The sequence below is a fragment of the Rana temporaria genome, chromosome 4 (genome assembly GCF_905171775.1).
Source record: "Rana temporaria chromosome 4, aRanTem1.1, whole genome shotgun sequence".
Lineage (NCBI taxonomy): Eukaryota > Metazoa > Chordata > Amphibia > Anura > Ranidae > Rana > Rana temporaria.
Window position 1 is genome coordinate 309,887,222 of NC_053492.1, and position 25,064 is coordinate 309,912,285.

Here is a 25,064-nt window from a genome sequence, read left to right on the forward strand (position 1 = left end):
TAGGTTACTTCCTCAATAATGGCATCCCACTCTTGGTCCATATTTTACCCTGAGAGACAGGTGCATATGGAGACTGCGAGCTAGACCTTCTCATAAATGCGCTTCTGGAAGAATGGTCAAACATTCCCATGGTCACACTCCTAAACCTTGTGGAGCTGCAAAGGTTTGGCCAACTTAATATTGAACCCCACGGACTAAGACTAGGATGCCATTAAAATTCATGTGCGTGTAAAGGCAGGTGTCCCAAAATATTTGACAATATAAGGCAGCCACATATAAAGACTCTTAAACTCTTCACAATATACACTTACACACACACACACACACACACACACACACACTTCAGTAAATATTGCTACAGTTTACTTCTGCTCTCCATTGTTTGATGAAAAACGAATCCACAAACCAAAACCAGTTAGAATATATATTTTTTTAATTTTTATAAATAACTTATCTGTTACAAAGACTGTTTACCCAGCTAAATCACAAAACCATAAACTCAAGATATCCAAATTAGGTTTTATTAATAAAACAAGTAAAAACGGATTTGTCAATCTTCACAGAAAACTGCAGATGAAGCTGAAAAATGGTCTTTTTAACAAAAAGTATTGCTTCTAAGTGCTTTGGTTCTGCTGTTTAGCCCCATTACAGTGCTGGAAGGCTTAAACTTATCACAAGCCATTTCAACACTCCCGTTACCTAGAAATGAATTCTGCAACACAATGAAGAGCCTTAAAGAGTAAGGCATATCACATTATCGCTCAATGGTACAAAATCTCATAACAATTTAAGATGTTCAGTCATTTACAGTGGGTGACTTTGGATGACATTTTCTATTAAAAGACTAAGCCACTGAAAATTGCTCATTTAATTGTTTTCTATTAACATTTAAATAAAAAGCAGCAAATATGTACAGGTTTTGAGATGCCAAGCAGTGAGTTTTCTTTTTCAAATAAGGAGTGAAAAAAACTGAGATGTGTGGTATTCCTCAAGCTTTAGGGCTTTAAATCTGTATTAAATAAAGCTGTTCAATAAATTACAGCTTCAAAGCCCACAATTATTCTCGAAATGTCTTCAAAATCATAATTGACCATTTTGATGGGGACGGCTGAAATGGAATTGTGAATGTCTGTTTTCTAAGTGGCAGCAATCTTATAGAAAGAGGAATGCCACAGATTCCAGGCAACTAGTACAAAAAAAAAAAAAGACAGACAATGATCTTTGTGCGTCCAACGCAACTTTTGAACAAAGCAGGCAGAGTCTCAATCGATCTTTTCAGCAAAATAGTTAATACTGAATGTACAGTTGTATTAAAAAAAATAAAAAGTTAACTACATCAATTGCAGTTTTATAGAAACTGCCTGCCATGAACATTTTAAATTAGTCCATGATTTTGTGTTTGTCTATGATTTTTAATCAAATTAAGGGATGCCATTATTGCACAAAATAGTCTGAAGATCCTAAGCATGAAATATTTAGATGTGTGGTATGAAAACGTGAAAACAAACATTTTGGCTGCTGACAGTCAACCACTGTAAAATTCAATGTGTACAGAAAATGACTGGTATACCCTTTACAAAGAGATAATGTCTTCTTAAACCCCCTTTTTTTTTCTTCACACGTCTTCACAGGACATCAGCATATACAGAAATCTTTATGGGGGAAAGAGTGTATAGGAAATTATGCAAAATGCTTTTCTCCCTCCTACTACTCATTTAAGGCACTTTTTTTTCTTAGAAAAGCTTTAAAAAGGACATTAACTGTGCCAAAAGATTTAAAAGGATAAAGAAAATGCTAACAAAAACCCTATTACACTATACATACAGAAGTACAGGAAATTAATAAAGGTGGGCAAAAGAAGGGAAAAAAATATCACTTAAAGCAGGCTTCTGAGCTATGTACAAGGGGGAGCAGGAGCTGTGGGTAATTTCACTGTATCGTACAGATAATGCATGCAGTCTTTTCTGGTTAGAAATTGATTGTACTGATGCTGGTTTCACAAGTGAAGGGAGGATCCCAAGGAACCTAATCCACTGAACTCTGAAGTCCTTCCTCTGTTCAGGTGGTAGGAAGAGACCACATAAAACTGCATTTCCTCCAATTTTAGTGTTTTCATTTGCCACCCGATGTTGCCTTGCTTCATGGAGACATAGAAAAGCTGAGCCACTTTTGCATCTCCAAACCACTCCAGTAACATTAAGTAGTAAGGACCCAGAACACTGAGCACAGTGAGAATTCTTCTGAGAGGGTCAATAGTAATACTGTACATGGTACAGGTGGCAGCTGGTAACCAGGGTCATTAGTCTTACACCGATAAGGATTTAGGGAGGAAAAAAATCCAGCTGCGCACAAAACAACACTGAGGTATTATTCCGTGGCTGACGTTTACCAGTGGTAAACAACCAGATGGTGCATATATATGCACCATAGTTTAAAATGATGCTTTTCTTCTTGAATTTTCAATGAAATTAGACCTACTGGCTCAGTAATGCCTTGGCATGTCGCACTGTTCACAACGGTTTAAGGCAGGATGGTTAAGAAAAGTACATGCAGTGCAATTCCACTGAGCTCCCTCGTCTTCCTCCGTGTCTGGAACATTCTTTGGTGTCTTGACAGTGGACCTTTGATCTACAAGGGAATAAAATATTGTGTCATTTAAGAAAACTTAAGGGCAATTTAGGGTTATTTTATCTCAACTGTGCAAAGATGATTACTAGAACAGAAAGAGGATGGAAAAGGAGAAAAAAAGAAATAAAAACGAGAGAGAGAGAGATAAACGAGAGAGAGCACGAGAAAAAACGAGAGAGATCTAAAATGTCAAGTTCACTTTTAGACCCCCTACACCCTTCCTGTGACAGTAAGCCAGGGATCCCTTTTCCCCACACCCGCTGTCACCATTTGAAAACAGCGGCTGTGTGGGCGGAGTCTTGCATGGCCACATCATTCATTTCACAGCTGAATGAATACTTAAAAGTACCATCAGGCATTTGCGGCTGATGGCTTGTAGTTCTCAATGGGCTGCAAGGATGCTGGTGAGCGTAATCTTAGTATATTGATCCTCCTGTTCTCAGGATAAAGTCAGCCTGCATGAGCAAAGAGCTGTGCCGAGTCTGCAGGAACTGTACATTGCATTGTGGGTGCAATGCTCTGCAGGCTCCTTAGAGAAAAAAAAACCTAAAATTCTCCTTTAAAAAGTAAAAACGCAATCTTCAATGCTATATTTGCAACTACAGAAACTCCCCTAAGGATCCATTTAAATCGGTCTACCAATGGTCTTCAGTATGTTCTATAATAGATTTGGATTCAGAAAATCTTGAAAATAAATGTCTTTTAATACCTTGCATACAAAATTTGTCAGGCCTTCTTCACACTATTTGCAGACAGTTTTTTTGCACCAGGTTCTGCAAGGGCACGAAAAAAATAAAATAATTCTTCACTATGTGCCCTATTCACACTACAACACTGTTATCATACTTTTTCTGTGCAGAAATCTGCAACACGTATGCATTTTACAGCATAGGGAACAAAAACATGCGACTTCAACATTTTGGTGTGCACAGGCCACATAGAAAACAATTGTTTTCTTTGGGCCCTTGTAGAGAATTTATGTTGCATATTTGTAAATCTGGACAGAAAAAACAGCAGGGTTAGGCCTTTTTCACACAGGATGGATCTGTGATGGTCCGCCCCGTGAACCTCTGCTTGCTCAGCGGGGATCGCTCAGTTGATCCCCACTGAGCCAGCGGATGACAGAGCGGTCCCCGCACACTATGCAGGGACTGCCCTGTCAGATCTCCGCTCTCCCCTATGGGGGGGGATCGGATGAACATGGACCGGCTGTCCGTGTTCACCCGATCCGCAGACAGATGGAAAAATAGGGTTTTCCTCCGTCTGCAGAATCGGAGGATTGCGGACCCGGATGAGATCGGGTGTCAGCGGATGTTCATCTGCTAATACCCGCAATCTCATTGGGATCAACATATGTCCCTTTTTCATCCGTACACGGATGGATGAAAAAGCAGACATACGGTCCGCCCGTGTGAAAAAGCCCTTTTGGTGCGACATGGGCACACAGACCTACAATGTGAAATGCACACATCTCTGCACATGGTGTGAACAAGCCCAAAATATTCTATGCAAGTCAAATCTGCATGTTTTTTCCCATTAGTTTTTATGCAAACATGGTGTGAACAAGGCCCCAGTCTGCCTCAGGCAGTAGGTGTGCCTTCAGAATGTGGCTTAGGGCCACAATGAGCATCAGAACAATTAAAATATTTTTTCCCCCAGGATACTTAGTGCAAATATTGAACTAGTCATTTTTTTGATAAAAAAATAAATAAATGCATTTTAAATTGCAAAACAATTTAATAAAAAAATCTGCAAAAAAAGAAGAAAGATTCATGCATAATTGACAAATACAAATCCTTTGGTGGGTAAAAACTCTGGTATACATTTCATTTGTGTATTTTAGCCATCTGCTTTGCTTTCACCTTTCAAACTCTTTAGCAAAAAAGGTTAACAGCTATACTAAAAAGAGGTTTCTGTTGTGCGTTTTAAATATACAGTCTAAATGTGTGATCATAAGAATCATGCCAACACAATATACATTATTTAAATAGTTTGCTAATCCTCCACAATAAATTATTAATTTACAAATTGAACGCCATTTAATAGCAAAAAGTGTTGGACTGTTTTTTATTGAAAGTGAAGTTGTGCCTGAACATTTCCACTGCAGTAAAAACCACAAGCAGGAGAGAAGAAAAACTGCCAGAGAGCAATGCCAAAAGAGCAAGGACAAAGCCTGAACAGAGCCATACCCCAAATATCAAGCTTGTGTAAAATATATATTTTGGTATATAGAGAAGAGAAACATCTTAATTTCATCAATAGTCTCCAAGATCCTGCTTTCTGGCCTGCAACTCCAGAATCAAAACTAGAGACTTTTTCACATACTGTCATACTTTCGCTCACCTTTACCGCAAATTATCTGAAAATGATGGTACAATTGCAGGTTTAGCGAGTTGTAGTTCTAAATAATAAAAAAAAAAGGAAGAAGGCAGGAAAGGAGGGATGTGGTGGCTCTAGCTGGTCTAAACCACACAGCAGATTAAATGATTCTCACCTTCTACAGAAGTAATTTTTTTTCTGGAACTATGCCGCCACCGTCAGGAAAGAAGCGCAATCTCTGGAGGAACCCTATAGTTCCACAGAAATCTTTTTTACCCAACAAAAAGACTGCTATGAGGCACCTCCTCCCATTTACAACATTTCTCCCAACTTGCGCTAAATAACCAACCTATATATTTTCTGTATAGGACCTTGCACATCAGATCCTTTTTTAATTTTATTACCAAGAGCTTGAATTTCCAAAAATTAGCCACTCCCTCGTGTCCAACAAAAGTGCCTCAGTGCCCAAAAAAAAAGCAATTTCGCATTGGTTAGTAGAGTGTGGGTTTGGTGAAATAAGCCTTTAAGATAATTAAACTGATTGATGGATCTACACAAAATAAAACTAGGAAAGAAAGCACGAACCAATGACAGAAAATAAAAACTTGGCGCTGCATCTCACTGATTAAAAATAAAAAAGGTTACGGTATGCAAAACCAAAGTAGGAGTTTATATGGACAGCCAGCTGACAGACGAGCCACACAAAAAAATAAAAAACAAACAAGAGCAGCGATATCCCAAAAATCTTTCAGTAAAAAAGAATAAAATAGCAAATAACATTAATTAACCGCTTGCCGACCGCCCACTGTAGTTTTATGGCGGCAGGTCCGCTGCGCAAAAATCACGTAACATAAACGTGATTTCGCATTGCGGCCACTAGGGTGCCGATGAGAGTGCCCAGCGGGCGCGATCACCGCCGGGCACCCACGATCGCTCGTTACAGAGCGAGAAATTACTGATACAATGTATGAACAGCGATCAGTCATTTTCCCTAGTCAGTCCCACCCGCCCTACAGTTAGAACACACTATAGGGAACATAATTAATCCCTTGATCGCCCCCTAGTGTTAACCCCTTTCCTGCCAGTGACATTTTTACAGTAATCAATGCATTTTTATAGCACTGATCGCTATAAAAATGCCAATGGTCCCAAAAATGTCTGCCATAAGGTGGCAGTACCGATAAAAATCGCAGATCGCCGCCATTACTAGTAAAAAAAAAAAAAATATTTATAAAAATGCCATAAAAACTATCCCCCATTTGGTAGACGCTATAACTTTTGCCCAAACCAAACGCTTATTGCGATTTTTTTAACGAAAAATATGTAGAGGAATACATATCGGCCTAAACTGAGGGGAAAAAAATATTTTTTATGCATTTTTGGGGGATATTTATTACAGCAAAAAGTATTCATTTATTTTTTTCAAAATTGTCGCTCTATTTTTTTGTTTATAGCGAAAAAAATAAAAACCGCAGAGGTGATCAAATACCACCAAAAGAAAGCTCTATTTGTGGGGGGGGGGGGGGGGGACACCATTTTTAATAGGGAGCCACGTCACACGACCGTGCAATTGTCAGTTAAAGCGACGCAGTGCCGAATCGCAAAAAGTGGCCCGGTCATTGACCAGCAAAATGGTCCGGGGCTGAATACTATTATACCAAGCATCAAAACACAAAAAGCAGTAAAAAAACAAAAAAAAACACACTACAAATAACAAATTCACAGATTATGCATAAATAAGCTTGCAATCCACACAACGATCTTCTTAAACTGTTTCTGGGTCAGTAATGTGCGATATGCATAAAACACTTTTGCTGTGCTCAGAACAGGTGCTCTCCCAACACCACCTCATACCAATCCAACTGCTCACTTTAAGCATAGACCCCTGAAGTTATAGGAGGTCCAATATCACTTGATGTATAAAAGGGGTGAAACTTCCACAGCCAGGTTCAGATGTGGTTGTGAGATCAACCCCTTTTCTTCCATGTTTGTTACCACATCTGAACCTGACTCTGGAATTTGTTAACCCTTTAAACACTCAGCGGCCACTTTTTTTTTATGTACACCTGTTCATTTGCCTGGTAACAGAAATTGCTAATGAGCCAATCACATGGCAGCAACTCAATGCATTTAGGCATCTAGACGTGGTGACGACTTGCTGAAGTTCAAACCGAGAATAAGAATGGGGAAGAAAGGGGATTTAAGTGACTTTAAACGTGGCACAGTTGTTGGTGCCAGACAGGCTGGTCTGAGTATTTCAAAAACTGCTGATCTACTGGGATTTTTACACCACAACCATCTCTAGGTTTTACAGAAGTATCCGAAAAATAAAATATCCAGTGAGCAGCAGTTGTGTAGACGAAAATGTCTTGATGTCAGAGGAGAATGGACAGACTGGTGTGAGATGATAGAAAAGCAACAGTAATGCAAATAACCACTCGTTACAACCAAGGTATGCAGAAAACCAGCTCTGAATGCACAACACATCAAACCTTGAAGCAGATGGGCTACAAGCTGGCGGTGCCGACTATTGTTGCTGACCAAGTCCATCCCTTTATGACTACAGTGTCCCCATCTTCTGATGATTACTTCCAGCAGGATTTTGCTCCATGTCACAAAGCTCAAATCATCGCAAACTGGTTTCTTGAACAGGACAATGAGATCACTGTACTCCAAAGGCCTCCACAGTCACCAGATCTCAATCCCCTCAATCACCTTTGGTATGTGGTGGAATGGGAGATTCGCATCATGGATATGCAAATCAGTAACTGCATGATGCCATCATGCCAATATGGACCAAAATCTCTGAGGAATGTTTCTAACACCTTGTTGAATCTATGCCACAAAGCATTAAGGTAGTTCAGGCAAAAGAGGGTCCAACCTGGTACTAGCAAGGTGTACCTAATTAAGTGGCCAGTGAGTATGTGAAGTGATAAAAGACGTCCTATAACTTAAAGGGTTAGTTCACTTCTACTCTGCCTATGCAGATAAGGGACATCTATAGATGAAAACAAGCTGTGCAGCTTTGACCAAAATTGGACAATGCCCATGCTATAGGTGTAGGCCATTTATGTACCTCAAAGTCTGAACAGAAAACCCCCAGGATGTTGCCACGTGAGCTCTAGCCATTACTGTTCATCTTCTCAGCTCAGAGTTTGACAGCTCACTCCTGCGATGGTGAAGGTGAACAATGGTGAGGCCTCGCTTAGCAACATCCTGGGAGTTTTAAAGGTCAGGCTTTATGAGGTACGTAAATGGCCTACACCTATAACGAGGGCATTGGTCAACTCTGGTGAAAGCTGCACCATTTGTTTTTATTTTAAGACATTACACTGCATGTTTTTTTTTTTTCCTTTGTAAATGTGAAATAACTATGCCTAAGGTGAGCAGAGCAGTTTGATTGGCACGAGGTGGAGTCAGGAAGGCATCTGTTCTGAGGCAGCAAGTGTTTCACGAAAATCATGCGTTTCTGACACGGAAAGAGATTATAAAGAAGATCATTGCATGGATTGTACTATTTATACACGATAAGGGAACTTGGAGTTTTTTTTGTTTTGTTGCACAACACAATGGTCTGGGATGTTCTCTATATAATTGCAAGTTTATGTTCAGGTGTCACATATTAACCACTTCCCATCCGGGCCAATTGTGACATTTCTCTTCTATGTAAAAATCCAAATTTTTTTTTTGCTAGAAAATTACATAGAACCCCAAAACATTATATATGTTTTTAGCAGAGACCCTAGAGAACACAATGGCAGTCATTGCAACTTTTTATCTCGCACAGTATTTGCGCAATAATTTTTCAAACGTGTTCTTTTTTTGAAAAAAAAAAAAAAAAACGTTTCATTCTTAAAGAAAAAAAAAAAACACACACACAGGACTGTAAAGTTAGCCCAATTTTTTGGCATAACGTGAAAGATGAAGTTACGCCGAGTAAATAAATACCCAACATGTCGCGCTTCAAAATTGCATACGCTTGTGGAATGGCTCCAAACTTCGGGACTTAAAAATCCCCATAGGCGACGCTTACATTTTTTTTACTGGCTACATGTTTTGAGTTACAGAGGTCTAGGGACAAAATTATTGCCCTCGCTCTAATGTTCGTGGTGACACCTGACATGTGTGGTTTGAACACCGTTTTCATATGTGGGCGGGACTTGCATAGGCGTTCGCTTCTACGTGCGAACACACGGGGACAGGTGCACTTTAACAAAAAAAAAAAAAAAAAAATGTATTAAAATGTTTGATCACTTTTATTCCTATTACAAGGAATGTAAACATCCCTTGTAATAGGCATACGACATGACAGGGCCTCTTTACAGTGAGACATGGGGTCAATAAGACCCTGCATATCACCACTAGACTGAGCCTAAAGTAAGAAAAAAGAAGAAAAAGATGATCACGCTTCCCAGTCGAGACGGCACCGGTTTCTTTTTTATTGCGGAGGCCGGGCGTGACATCATAACATCGCAACCCGTCCTCCAACGATCAGAGAGACTCCAGCAACCATCTGGTCTGCCGGAAATCTCTATGATCAGCATCCGGGGCCGGCGGATCCATTCTCCGACTCACCGATCGCAGCAGTGAGTCGGTAGAAGCACCGGAGGGCAGCGGGGGGGGGGGGGCTCGACTCCCCTTTCGCCACCTGTAAGAATGGGGAACAGCAAGCGGCGGAACAGCTAGACTAAGTGGAACAGATGAAATCATAGGCTGAAATCTTCTGCCAAACTTGTGTCGTGTTATCATTCATATTCTCTAAAAAATGGCCAAGAAATTCTGCCAGGGTATGTAAACTTATGAGCACAACTGAGTATTTTTTTTAAAGGGGCCCCTGAAGTGGCGCTGATCTGTCAGGGCCACACTCTGCATCACTGATGACCACTAACAACTGAAGATTTAATAAATCTCTAATACAAGATCTTGTAATATTACAAAAAATACCTGGAGCCTTAAAGTGATACTACTGTGCATTTTGTATAGAGTGGTCCCTGCGGCTCCTCCCCACATTAGATAACCGTCTAGGAGAAGCGCTTTCTCCATAGATGCCGAGTGTATGACTCGGCCCCACATCAGTGGCTTTGATTGACAGCAGCGGAAGCCAATGGCTTCGCTATCGATCTATCCAATCAAAGTCGAGAACTCAGAGGAGTAGGAAGCGCCCACGGAAAATTCGGGGCTCAGGTAAGTAAATTGGGGGGGGGGGGGCTGGGGACTGCAAGGTGTTTTTTCACCTTAATACACAGGATGCATTAAGGTGAAAAGACATAAAGCTTTACAAGCCCTTGAATATCTTTATATAAACATTTTCACTGCTTCAACTTACCAACTGATGCTGTACCTTTAGGTTTGGGTGGCACTGGGCCAAGAAATCCAATGTTATCATAGAAGTTATGAATGGCACTTGGATCGAAATGTGGTCCTAAAGAAGTAAAAGGAAGAAAGTTATTTCTTTGTGATCAAACCTTTCATTTAAAAAGTTAAATTTTTTTTGTTGAAAAAAAATTATTGAAACAAAAATGTGACCTATAACTGCTTGCCGACCAGCCGCCGGCTCAGCTGCGCGAGATCACGTTATGTTACGTCATCTCGCGAATCAGCCAATAGGGACGCGTGCGCACTGCCGGAGGCGCGCGCGCCCGACCCCTCGCGCCCGGTGGGCGCGATCACCGCCGGGCGATCGCTCTTAAACACACAGCTCCCGGTCCTGTCAGGGGGAGAAATGCCCGATTGTCGGTTCATACAATGTATGAACAGCGATCAGTCATTTCCCCAAGTCAGTCCACCCCCCCTACAGTTAGAACACACCCAGGGAACATACTTAACCCCTTCCTCGCCCCCCTAGTGTTAACCCCTTCCCGATTAGAGTTTGAACACCGATTGGCATTCTCAATTCCTTGGATATCTTTTTATATCCCTTCTCTGTAAGGAGTCCAGAAACGCATTAACTTTTTACACACACACACACACACACACACACTAATTACAAGCAAACAGATCACAGGTGAGAATGTTTACATTTAGAGCCCATTCACACAGGGGCGACAGCCGCCTGACAAGTCATGTCCCGTTCTGTTCAATAGAACCGTTCTAATAGGAGCGACGCAAGTCGCTCTGACTTAGAAAAAGGTTCTTGTACGACTTTGAAGCGACTTGCATTGACTTCTATATAGAAGCCATTTTGCAAGTCGCCTCTGAAGTCGTCTTCAGGTCACCTTGCCAAGTCGCCCCCAAAGTCGTGCCGCCCCTGTGTGAATAGGCTCTTAATAACCATTCAAACCTCTGTGTTAAACTTGTGTGCATGTTATGAGGCCAGACTCACCAGGGTATGTAAACTTTTGATCAGAGTCATTTGGGTAGTTTCTGCTGCCATTAGGATTTAAAAAGAGTAAAAACAGTTGATTGACAATAAATTTAAGCAATTCAATTCAAAAAGTGAAACTCATTATATAGGATTATATAGATATACATTGATTCATTAAACACAGAGTGATATGTTTCAAGTATCTCTTTTTAGTTTGATTACGGCTTACAGCTAGTGAAAACCCCAAATCCAGTATCTCAGAAAATTAGATTACATAAGACCAATAAAAATAAAGAAAAGGATTTTGAAAACAAATGTTGGCTTACTGAAAAAGTATGTCCATGTACAGTATAGTTTAATACACTCAATACTTGATTGGAGCTCCTTTTGCACGAATTACTGCATCAATGTGGTGTGGCATGGAGACGATCAGCCTAAGGCACTGCTGAGGCGTTATGAAAGTCCAGGTTGCTTTGATAGCGGCCTTCAGCTCATTTGCATTGTTGGGTCTGGTGTCATCTTCCTCTTGACAATACCCCACAGATTCTCTATGGGGTTTAGGTCAGGAGAGTTTGCTGGCCAATGAATCATAGCGATACAATGATCATTAACCACTTCCAGCCCAAGGTCGGCATATGACGTCCTGACTTTCAGTGGGAACATCTGAATGATGCCTGCAGCTACAGGCATCATTCAGATATCCATTTTAGCCAGCAATTCTATGCACCATAAGAACGATCATAGCGGCAGTTCTGCCACTTAATCGTTCTTACAGGCGATGGGAGGGGACAACACCCCCTCCCGCCGCCCCATCCAATGCTTCTCCATGCTCTCCCATGCCATTGGGGACCTGGAGAAAGAATCGTCTGCCGCCGGATGACGACCATAGAAATTTCCAGTGACCAGATGGTCCAGTCATCTCTATGACAGTCGGAGGCCCACGCATAACGTTATGACATCACGTCCGGGCGGCAGATGTAAACAAAGCCGAGATTGCGGCTGGTAAGCATGAGATCGGTGAATATTTTTTACGATCTCATTAACTGCGCATCTCTCCATAAAGAGGACCTGTCACGAACCATTCCCATTACAAGGGATGTTTACATTCCTTGTAATGGGAAAAAAAAGTGATCAGAAAATGTAAAAGAAAGTGTAAAATAAAAAAGTTTAACAATTATTTTATTTTTTAAACGCCCCTGTCCCCGGTAGCTTGCATCAAAAGCGAACACACACAAGTCCCGCCCACACATGTAAATGCCGTTTAAACCACATATGTGAGGTATCGCCACGTGTGTTAGAGCGCGAGCAACAATTCTAGCACTAGACCTCCTCTGCAACTCTAAAACTGGTAACCTGTTAAAAATAAATTATAGCGTCGGAGATTAAGTACCGAAGTTTGGCGCCATTCCATGAACGTGCACAATTTTAAAAGCGTGACACTTTTGGTAACTTTACAGTTTTTTAAAAAAAATTAATTCATTAGTTTTTTCCCACAATTTTTTGCACAATTGGCAGAGCGACGCAGTGCTGTATCGCAAAAAATGGCCCTGGTCGGGAAGTGTGTAAATCCTTCTGGGGCTGAAGTGGTTAATTATATTAGTGCAACTCTGTATATGAATGTGTGAATTGAGACGGTTTATATCTCACAGTAGAGTTTGCACCCGTTTGGCAGTTTGCATTTATTTTGATTATTAGTGCAGTTTCTACCCAGTTATATACAATATATGAGTTTCACTTTTTGAATTGAATTACTGAAATAAACACTTTGATAATATTCTATTCTAATGTTCTTGAGATGCACCGGTAAAAAAGGTGCAACACAAGGTCTGTGGCCACTAAACAGTTTCACCTTAGTATAGTAACCACCACGGTTTGTGGGAAGCTGCATATTGGTGTGCCTGTGCTTATGCTAGCAACTGAGAGTTAAGGTGATACTAGAGTCTTATTTTTAGGCCAAAAAAAAAAAAAACATGTTATACTTAAATGTGCAGTGTTTTTTTATAGAGCATCCCTGAGCCACCTCTTCAACTCTCCTTGCCCCCTCCCTCCAGTTAAGTGCCCCCACAGCAAGCAGCTTGCTATGGGGGCACTCGAGCCAAGCAATAGCTCCATGTGTCTGTTCAGACATGGGACCCCGGCTAGGCCCCACCCCTCTCTCCTCTTGTTGGCTCACTGACTTTGATTAACAGCGGTGGGCGCCAATGGTGCTCTGCTACTCTCTTAGCCAATGAGGAGGGTCCCGGGCAGCTGAGTCTCTCGTGCACCATAGCTGGGTAGGGATGTGCTCAGGTATTGGGGGTTAAATGCTGCACACAGAAGTATTAAAGATGAAAAAACCTTCTGCAGTCACAATCACCAGCAGGCTAGTGGATGTGCTCCAAGGGGGGCTTTTTATATATTTCTAGGCATCAGAGTGAGGTTTTTGGCTGTTAAAAATGTAAACTATGAAATATTTTATGCTAAAGCCCTAACCTATCTACATATCAATTCAAACTCTGCCCCATTAAAATACATTGTACTACTCAATAGCACTTGCAGAGATCATATACATGTCATAAAAAAAACACAAAAGTAGCTACAGCCACCATCAAACCAAGAATGTCATGACAGTCATTTTGACATCCGGTATTTGGGCCTTGACAGCTGCTGCTGCAGCTCTCCAGCCACTATTGCCAGCAGAGTGCAAGAGATACAGCCTAAAATAAAAAACCTCAACCATGTTTCTCTAGTATATCTCCTATGCCCATAATCCTGAATTGGTCAAAATATACCGTTACTTCAACCAATATGGTAACACAGTGTTAAAAATGGTAAAAAAAAACTAATGTACTGGGTGACTACAGAAACAAGGATAGCTCCCTCTCTTTCAGTTTATTGCTACATAATTAACAATGCAAAACTAAGAATAAAAGGAGATCTGCTAATGTCAGCAACTCATTCCCAGCAGGCTGGAAAGATAAGCGAATCATGAAATAATGCTGTGGATTGGGCATCAATGACTCTGTAGGAAACTCTCATACAATCAACACTACCGCATATTACATTCATGACAGGTGCAATTTATGCCATGTGCCCTAAGCAGAAACTCTATGCACATTGGTATTTGAAGAGAACAGACTATCAAATGCAAATAACCTGATATAAACATTACACTATATCCCTAGCTACTTACCTCTTGCCTGAAAAAGGTCTATTTCTTTGGTGAGACAGTCTATATCAATCTGCAGCTGTCTGTTACAACTCCTTAACTGCTGCATTTCTTCCAGCTAAAGAGATAAAGCACGTTACTTTATACATCAAAACCATGATAGCAAGTTATTGGCCACACAAATTGCTGGCAAACAGATTCCACAGTAAAGCATTATTACAGATAGGGCTGCAACTAACGATTATATTCATAATTGATTAGTTGGCCGATTAATCGAATAATCGGTTAATGACCTTAAAAAAAATTGCTGCGATTTGCATTTTTTGGCCAATTTGTTGTTGGGCAGATTAGAAAACACAAATTGCCACAAACATGTTTTTCTGCAGCTTCTCCATTGAAGTATATTAAACTAAAAAAACGTGTTGCGTTAAAAAAAAAAAGGCCTTGCCCTTTCCAAATACGCAGCAGCTGATGTGAAACCATGTAAATGAACTGTAGTGCGTTTCTGCAAAAAGCACAGAGGTGTGTTATTTGATGATGATTATGTTTAGTAACATAATGGGGTTAAAAAAACTTCTAGTACAAAAAGAGCAAATAATCGCTACCGTAAGACAGTAAAAGTAATATTTACAGTAGAGATTTGCTCTTTATACTATAAAGGCTCATTTTTTACTTATTTTTTTAACCCCATTATGTTACTGGCCGATTAGTCGATTATGAAAATATTAGAATAATTTCATAATGGATTAGTTGTTTCGGCCCTAATTACAGATGTCTAATAAGATTAAACATCTTTAACATTTTTTAAATCTATTTAGAAGTGCAACTTCTCTGAAATAAAATAACTTAATGATCTGTTCACTGAAAACACGACACAGTTTTTGCCCTTTGGCTTTCTTGAAGCTGTATTTTGGAGTAAGCCGATATTGTCTTAATATAAGAGGCATATGCATTTAAACTTGAATATTGGTGTGTCTTTTTTTATGTGTGCAGTAATCCAGCATGAAAGAACTCTCAATTGTACAGGGTGACTGGTCTTGTATACTCCCACCTCCTGTAGTTGTCTTCAGACATCCTGTAGCCTGTGGGCCTGAGTTGGCTTCTCTCCCACAGCTCTCTCCTACAGGCTATATATAGCATAGTAATTAAATCATTACTTTAACAAAGGGTAGTATCTTGGTTTGCAAAGGCAAAAAAGGTGCAAACAAAATAGATTTATATCATTTGTGGCCATTGAAGAATGCGTCTGAATATTATTTTTTTTGTGTCTGGAGTTAGGCTTTTAAATAACAACCTTGTGTAATTTTACATTCACTTTTATGGACAATTTTGAATCGACTCCCACAAGGAAAAATGTTTTAGGTTATGAATGAAGGGGGCATTTAGAGGCCTCCAAGATACAACCGGTTATGTGATAGAAGGAAATATTCTATTCTGGACTCAAATTAGTGTAGCGCTCCATTGTACTCGTGTATTTGACCCAAAGCACCCCCTTGTGGCGCCTTTATTTATTTGAAGCAGCCTTGCCAGGGATATATTCTGTCATGAATTCACTTCATCCAAAAAGAACCCAACAGATTTTAGATTCTCTCCTAAAGGTTCACACACTTTATATGAAGTATGCAGGCCTTAAAAGAGGACGTAAATCGTGATGGGTTTTACCTCCCGATTTCCCCCTGCATAGTAAAAGCATAATGGGCTAGTATGCATCGTAAACTAGCCCATTATGTTGCACTAACCTGCAAATGAAGCCCGCGATGTCCCCGTTAGTGGTCGTATCCATCTTCACCCCCTCTTTATTCCGGGGGGCCTTTGTCTCCGGCTCTGTGACTGGCCGGAGTCACATGAGGTCACTCTCACACATTTGCATGGGAGCCACTGGTCATGGCATGAGCCCCTTAGAAACGCCACAATGCCCTTTCCTCAGTGTGCATGCACCGATGATGGTGCAATCGTATATGCTAAATACCTCCTAAACGGTGCAGGATTAGGAGATATTTCCAGTACCTACAGGTAAGCCTTATTATAGGCTTACCTGTAAGTACAAGTGGTGCAACAGTGGATTACAGCCACTTTAAGTCTGACATTTGCTACCTGTTACCTGACCTCACTAACTGCACATCGAGATGGGAGACTGAGGTTAGGGAGTTAACCGATCAGAAACTTCTGGTGACATCTGACCCACAGATTATCCTAGCAAGGGTACATAAAAGGTCCTAATGAGAGGACCACAAAAGGAAAAACAAAAAAGGATGGTAACAAATGCCTATTGGTAAGGCTGAGGATACACTACACAGCCTCACACAACGTAAAAGGTAGATCATGTTACATATACTAAACAATGGACCTGCATGTGTGGGAAAAGGCAATAATATTTTGTTCCCCAATATAATCCGCTTTAGAATTACAAATGACTAAACTGTCCCTTTTCATGGAACACTTCAGTGACTACTATGCCACAAAGTGCACATACAAGGCTCTGTGGATCACAAAGTCATTGCAATGACAGGAAAAACTTACGGATGGAATTTGGGAAAGAGAATTCGACCTATTAAGGCGTCTCCGAGTGAGATTGTTTTCCATTTCATTGACCTCAGTTTTAAGTTTATCCAGCTTTTTCTTTTGCACTTCAAGTTCTCGATGAAGTCGCTCCATTCTTGCCTTCTGATGTACCAGTAGAGCTGCAAAAGGAAAAGGAGACTCAATTGTTACCCATCTTTAAAATCAACCGTATTCTCATTACTGCAACTGGCATTCATATAAAACAGTCATCTTATAATTTACCCTAAAAGGATAAGTGCTCTTTTACATTAAAATATAGACAAACTAGTTTCAACACCCCTGCAAAATGTTAAAAACTATTACATTATACTATTAACTATACTGCATAATGCACAGGATCAGTGTTAAATTTACACAAAACCTGGCTTGGTCTCTATGAGCTTCACTCCCTCTTGTGAAGAGACACGCTCCTTGCAGCCTCTTCCCCTGAAATGCATTCATGATTTTACTTCTTGCTGCAAAACAAGTATGCAAACTAGATTTACTTTTTATTCTATCAGGTGCCAACAACTAATCAAACATAGCCAAGAACAAGGAGAAGCACACCGCTCCAGGCAGAATCAGGTGCAAGGTAGATCAGTTAGTTGTGAACAAGCAAGCTATCGCTTGTGAAACGCGTCTACCATTGCCTGTATTTGTCTGACCCTTTTGACAATAAAGAGGACATCAAGATAAGTTGGAGTTCCAGTGTGCGACCAATTTGTTTTAACCAAACATGCTGCACCTTTATGCATTATAAGATCTTCAGCTTCTGGACCTATGGTCTGAGCGGGAGTTAGCTGCACATACTTCCACAGGGACATGGCAGTGCTTTCTTGCTTTCTGCAAAAAAGGCAGAAGGACTGGGCGCTGCATTCTGATGATGTCCTATGTGCCTCGTAGGAGCATATGGTGGCTCTCTGAGACCACTGCGAATGAGTGTTCAAAAGGTGGTCAAAAGGGAAGATAAATTGGTTGTTCCTTTGACACCTCCTTAATATTACACACATGTAAAGAATTCCCTGCAAATTTTCCACCTCAAAAGGGAAATGCTCTGGCAAAGTCTCAGGTGGGGCTCGGGACCTTTCAGGGCCTCTCCAGTCTGCATAGAGCAAGACTCGCGCAATGTAGTCAAATAGATTTTTGCAGCTGAAGATCTAAAAGACCCATGGCCTATACCAGCAGCCCTAAATGCAGGTTAATACACACACACACAGTACCATTAACGTTTAAAACCACCCCTTGTATATACAATTTTACTGCAGGAGACTACAATGACCCTAAAACAGCCTCTTTCAACTGTTTGGAATCAGAAATGACAAGAGGCCACAGACACGATTTGGCTCACATTCACGGTAGGGTCAAAAACTCAGGAATGGTGGCGGCGCACGTTTAGAACTCTTATGAACAGATCGATTCTGTACCTGGGAACAAACAGCCTGTACAAATCATTAGTAAGACCTCACCTGGAATATGAGGTTCAGTTTTGAACACCAGTTCACAAAAATAATGTTTTTGGGAAACTGCAAAGCGTGCAGAGAAGAGCACCCTAACTGATAAGGGACATGGAGGAGTTCAGCTATAATGAGAATTAGCGGAACTGAATTTATTCTACCTTGAGAGGGGGTAATAAGGGGGGGGGGGGTAGGATTACCATATATAAATAATATGCAAGAGATCTATATAGTGAATCTGATATAGAGATATTGTTGATTATGTCAGCAACTAGGCCCAATATGTGAGGCAACGCCTCAAGTAATCACAAACCTAGCGGTGATTAGAGTTTCAGGTGGCCAGAGTTTACAGAGTAGCTGAACAGCGGCAGAGAAACAGAACCGAAGATTCACTTAGTAGCAGCGGTATGATGCTTCCTCTAGGCTGAATAGCTGGCAAGCAAAACGTGAAAACGCACACAGCACTCCACCTCACAGATGACAGCCTCACTCAATCCCGTAGCCTTAAAGAAGTATAGTCAAAGCTTTTTTGGCTATAGATCTATATAATATATCATGGGAGTGTAGCTCGTACTGCACTCTTGTGACTCGCTTTCAGTCGACGGCGCGCTAAAGCCTGCTGTCGGCTGACGTCACTCAGTCGGTCCAGGCTTGAGAAAGTTCCTAACTTTATAGTCCGGATCCACCCAGATGCCTGGATCGGCAGCTAGCTTAGTCTCTCAACTGCACTGCTGGGAGCCTGAGCTAGCCGCTTCCTCCCCTCAGTCCAGTGAGCGCTGCAGGGGCAGAGAGCAGGTGACCGACAGTCACTGCTCTCTGGTCAGTCAGAAAAAAATAGCCACAACCAGAAGTGCTGAATATAAACTGTTGAAGGGAAGCAATTAGTTGCCAAGTCACTGGAAAATCTCTGGTAGTGCCGATGTGGTTGAAATCACAAGCAAGTTTAATAAAACAATGATGTGAATTGATAAAAAGGACCAACAAGCAAAGCTCTCCTAACACAGATGGAATGCCAACCAGCATGGATGACACTGTAACAGTACCTTGGCAAGCAATGAGCTATGAATCAGCTGTATAGAGCGTGCTTTGGTGGTCAACTGGGCTCCTCATGTGCAGAGAAAACTCCACTGTGAAAGGGACAGCCAATACAGATTAAAAAGGGGCTGGCCTGGGAGTAATAGATTGGCCCAAGGGATAGTGGATCCACCGGAAGTAAAAAGGAATGGGGCGATTCCCCTTTTTGGCAAGATTTTATGATCATGGCAAGTGTTTAGCCTATAAAACCTCAAGGGTTAATAAGAAAGAAAAAAAAAATCACAACAGGTACGACTTATGCAATGAAGGATTTAATCTCTTGTTCCACAATAGGGTGGTGTAAATGTTGGAGTGCCATGCTCCATCTACTATGTGGGATGTACGTCCAGATCCATGCAGGTAAGGGAGAGCACATAAATAACAGTGTACAAACACCTCAGGAAAGCTCATAATAGGGACCCAAGAGGCCTTATATTTTGGCGAATAGAAAAGGTTCATAATCATTGGTGGGGGGGGGGGGGGTCAATTGAGTCTTTTTAGATTTACGAGACCAAAGTGTTCGCTCCCAGACGTTTAAATAGGAAGTTTGATTTAAACTGCTTTATTATGAACAATTAAATTAGACCAGCTATACCACTGCTTGGTTATGCGATTTATTTTAATTCACACAATTTTTAAATAAAATTACTTTACATTTTAAATCAGTAGAAATAAATATTTTAAAGTAAATAAAATAATGTATCTCTAACTGTAGTAGGTAAAATATGCGATATCTTAATCCAAAAATGAAAGCACATATCAATAAAAGGTTTTATTTGAATGGGTGTGTGGCATCCAGGGGTGTGTGTTTTTTTTACAGAGGCTTTATATTATTTGGCAAGAAATTTCTTTTATAAGCCTGGTTGAGAGCTCTTCGTATCGAGCAGAGATTTGGAAACGTTTATTTTAATTTTTTTTATGTCCGTTTAGAAGTATCCCCTGCACTAAGGCAGTGTAGTTTGGAGTTTCCCGGGAATAGGAGGTAAATAGGAGGTAATTGAGCGTGATTACACTTCAGGGTGTGTATATGAGATGGAGGAAGCTACTTAAGTGCTCAGGTTGTTCTACTGAGAAAGCCCAATTACGTGGTGCAACGCATCCAGGAGGGAGGAGCAAAGCCTGTGACGTCACTGAAGATACAAGAGACCGCATAGACAAGTTTTTGTTGGGAAAAAATATTTTAAAAGCAACAAACCGCATGAATTAATGAAAGACAGAAGTTGTCAAACTAACCTGATTTCTTTTTATGAGGCAAGTAAAACCTTGGACAGATGGGGTGGCTGGGAATGTGGTATACTTGGATTTTGCAAAATTGCTTGACACAGTTCCCCCCACACGGCTAATGTGTAAGGTAATGTCTACAGGCTTGGATAGATCAGTTTGTAAATGGATAGAAAACTGGCTAAAAGGCCGTATTTGGAGAGTAGTTGTTAAGGACTCTTACTCTAAATGGTCTAAGGTTATAAATGGTGTACCCCAAGGTTCAGTGTTAAGACACTCACTTTTTAATATCTTTATAAAATGATATTTGGTCTGGGATTAAAAGTACCATTTAAGTTTTTCTAGATGACATCAAGCTATGCAGTGGAGCAACATCCTTACAGGATGTCTCCAACTTACAAGCCAACCTCAATGCACTGTTAAATTGGACAACTATGTGGCAGATGAGGTTTAGTGTTGATAAATGTAAAGTTATGCACTTGGCGGCCAAGTATATACGAGAGAGAGAGAGAGAGAGAGAGAGAGAGAGAGAGAGAGAGAGAGAGAGAGATCATTAGTAAGACCTCATCTGGAATATGAGGTTAAGTTTTGTGCACCAATTCTCAAAAAGGATAATCGGGGAACTGGAGAAAGTGCAGGGAAGGGAAACCAATCTGATGAGAGGCATGGAGGAGCTTGGCTACGAGGAAAGATTAGCAGAACTGAATTTATTCTCTTGAAAAGAGGAGATTGAGGGGGGGGGATATGATAATCACGTATAATTACATAAGGAGTCCATATAGTGAACTTGGTGCGAGTTAGTGACTTTAAAGTAGAGTTGTACCCCAAAAAAAACACACCAAAATCCTCGAAGAGAAAACATTTTTACTTACCAGAAAGGGCTGTTGCTATGCAGAAGTTCCTAATCTGCCCCTTCCCATACTGCAGCAGGTCTTCTTCCTCTTCCGATCCCGCGTTGTCTTCTGGGGAACGGGGCGCGCTGCCTTCTGGGAACTGTGTGTATCCCAGAAAGCAGTCGCCCATTCACAAAAGCTCTGCGACTCGCGCATGTGCCGTAGGAAATGGGCAGTGAAGCCGCAAAGGCTCGTGGGCGCCCAGGACAGGCAAGTGTCATTATTAAAAGTCAGCAGCTACAGTGTTTGTAGCTGCAGACTTTAAAAAAAAAATTGTGGGTGGAACCCCCGCTTTAAGGTCGTTACAGAGGACAAGGGGGCACCCTATATGTCTAGAGGAAAAGAGATTTTATCTCCAAATACGGAGAGGTTTCTTCACAGTAAGAGCTTTAAAAATGTGAATAGACTCCCTGCAGAGGTGGTTCTGGCCAGCTCAGTAGATTGCTTTAAAAAAAGACCAGGATTCTTTCCTGGGTACTGACATTTAGAGGTAAAGTAGATCCAGGGAAAATATGATTACCTCTCACAGGATCAGGAATGATTTTTTCCCCCTGCTGTAGCAAATTGGATCATGCTCTGCTGGGGTTTTTCGCCTTCCTCTAGATCAACTGTGGGTATAGGATTGTGTATATGAGATTGTACGATTTATAATTTTTTATTAGATGAACTAGATGGACTTCTGTCTTGCCGAAGTCTCATCAAGTTCTGTGGCAAGCAGGCAGTTGACTGCATCTGTATAGCACATTGAGAGTTGTTTTTCTTGTAATGCTTTGCATGGTGTTTGAATGAATGTGCAAAACTGAGTACACCAGGTCTGTGCCTTTCTGTTCTATATGACTTATGACTAGAGCCCTTTGACTACATCTGGAAATGGATGATCAAATTGTCCTGTATAAGCCGAGGAGGATTTAGGTGCTGATCCCCAAGGTGTGGCAGTAGTGGGATAATATTAATGAGCGTGTTTTGATAATATTGGAGGTGAGCAGGTTTTTTCACCTGATGGTAAAGATGCAGGGTGTCTCATTTATGGAAGCTGGACTAGATAATTTGTGAACACAGGACTATATATACATATATATATATATATATATATATATATATACACACACACACACACACACACACACACACACACACACACACACATTTTTCAACCATTTATACAAGATTTATATGAAAAAAAAAAAAAGTGTCCACCATACTGTTTTGGTTATAAGTGGAATAACAGGTGCATTGAGTTTATAGTAACACAGATTCATATTCTCATTTGCCCTCTGCTTGCTTTTTTTGGCTTCCAGAGATCGGGTCAAATAAAATGCATAATAAAGCATCAAATTAAAAGTGAGTTTTATTTACCTTGTGTATATGCTGCATCATCTGACCCCACACTTAGTTTCCTTGCATCACTTATTCGATCATGTCCTACAACAGGGTCTGTTAAATGATGAATGCCTTCTGATTCTGCAAATGGAAGAAGATTTGTGTGCTCAAACGTTGGCGATACAACACCAGGGGAAACCGCCGGTGGTTTGTTCGGGGAGACGGTGATCTTAAAAGTATATTTTGTATTGGGCTGAGTCACTACAACGCGCGGAGAAGACGCCGAACTGTTATTTCCATGAGCTCGGCTCTTTGGTGGATGGTGGTGAATGAAAGCGGGCCCCATGCTTACTTGTCCCGAGACATTCCTTGCTGCACTTGCAGCACCTGGATTTGTTGAAATGAAGAGGGTAGGCTGATTCCTAACAACCTGGTCATCACCACCAGGAGCTGAAATGTAGACCTTTGGTTGGTTCCGACTAATCATCTCGTCTGTGTTTGGAGGGCTTGCAATGTAAACAGTAGGCTGGTTCCTTGTTGGGGTGTTCAAAGTAGAGGGATTAGTAGAACTTCGAGAACTTTGGGAACGCAGCATATTTGGATTGCTTCTTTGTGGAGGTTCAAGTTTAATTTCTATTTGATTTTTCCTGGGCCCAGTTGAGATATTTTGAATGTTATACTGGGTGGAAGGTTGAGAGCCACCTGCTGATGAATGAAGTACAGGTGCTTGTGGAGTTGTGGGTGAACTAATAGGCATATACACATGAGAAGTCTGGTGGCCCTGTTGATTAGATTGTGCTGAGGTATGTGACTGAGTATATGAAGAAGGAAGTGTTGTCCAGGGATTTGGATGTGAGGGATGAAAAACCTGCTGTTGTGTGGGAATCTGAGACATCCAACCAGGTTGCTGGGGTGTTTGTCGTGTTGTGCCACTTTGAGACGTGAAATAAGGTCTAATATAGATAGAGTTTCCATGTGGGTTAAGCACAGGTGGTGGCCCGCCATGTATATGCAAAGATGTAGGAGTATTTCGAGAAGATTGAATATTTGGAGCCAAGGTAACCATGATGGGGTTAAATCTGGGAGTTTGTAAGCCAGATGAACTTTTACTGCCTAAATGGAGTCCAAACTGATGACCAGGGTTTGAAGGGTTATTGGGAACCCCAAAAACATTAAAATTGGAAGGCACATTGGCAGGGGCAGTCTGTGGCTCATGATGATACAGTTCATTGTTGGACTGCCCTTCTTGAAGATGGCCATCACTTATGCTGTGAGTCAAAGTTCTACTGCTTCCATTCATTCTACTTCCATCCCTGACATCATGGTACTGAGACTGTAAATCCAAATTGAGGGATGTCATGTGATTTCTTAAACCACCAATGCCAGTTTCATCTGTGAGGGACAAGTCACCTTCACCATATAGGTATTTTGTGCTTTCTTGGGAAAGGACTGCACAGCAAGCATCCAAATTATTATTGTTCTACAAAATAAAAAATAAAAAAACACAAAAAAACAGAAATTTAAAAGTGTGAAAAAGAACAAACAGATGTTCAGAATTTTCATTGCTGCATTTTGTGCTTTAAAACCCGCTCAGGTCTTGGATGGATCTGTCTTATAACTTTGTCTGGATCTATACAAAACAAGTCAACTCTTTAGTGTGAGGATTACCCAAACAAGCTTATGAAAAAAAATCAGAAATTTTCTTGGAGATTATACCTGCAAAGTAGAGAAATAATTTGAAAATGTGTATCTGTAACTAAACCCGTATTTCAGGTTTACCCAAACCTTGGAATTAGTTAGAATTTGGGTGAGTAAAAAAATAATTAACAAGTATTAATAAATGTCAGATTATTTATAAACTGTTGGAATAATAATTTGTCGTCAGAAGCAGGTCAAATTCTGAGGCATGTTTCCTGCTTTGACCCGAATCGATGTAAGCTGCTGATCAATAATGAGAAACAAATTGCAAATGGTCTCTCATGTGCACACTATCAACTAGTCAATGTATTTTCTACAGTGCAGCTGGTCATTAACATGGTAAAGCAGAGAAGTAGCTTTTTTTTTTTTTTTTAACAAACTCCATTGCAGTTTTTGCAAGTACAGTTATGATCAAAGGTTTGCACACCCTGGTAGAAATTTTGGCATCGATAATAAAAAAATAT

The 25,064-nt window shown here is 40.8% G+C and overlaps 1 protein-coding gene across 2 annotated transcripts in view; it reads right to left on the reverse strand.

The window, feature by feature from the left end:
* Window positions 1-411: 411 nt before the first annotated feature.
* The window catches only part of TAB2 (TGF-beta activated kinase 1 (MAP3K7) binding protein 2), a 114,890-nt gene continuing 90,237 nt past the window's right edge, over window positions 412-25,064 (reverse strand). For both annotated transcript variants that reach the window (XM_040350592.1, XM_040350591.1), the window contains exons 4-8: window positions 22,939-24,382; window positions 16,920-17,080; window positions 14,424-14,517; window positions 10,274-10,369; window positions 412-2,628 (exon numbers count right to left, since the gene is read on the reverse strand). In XM_040350592.1, coding sequence (XP_040206526.1) covers window positions 2,483-2,628; window positions 10,274-10,369; window positions 14,424-14,517; window positions 16,920-17,080; window positions 22,939-24,382 — 1,941 coding nt within the window. In that variant the 3' untranslated portion in view covers window positions 412-2,482. The remainder of the gene's footprint in view (window positions 2,629-10,273; window positions 10,370-14,423; window positions 14,518-16,919; window positions 17,081-22,938; window positions 24,383-25,064) is intronic.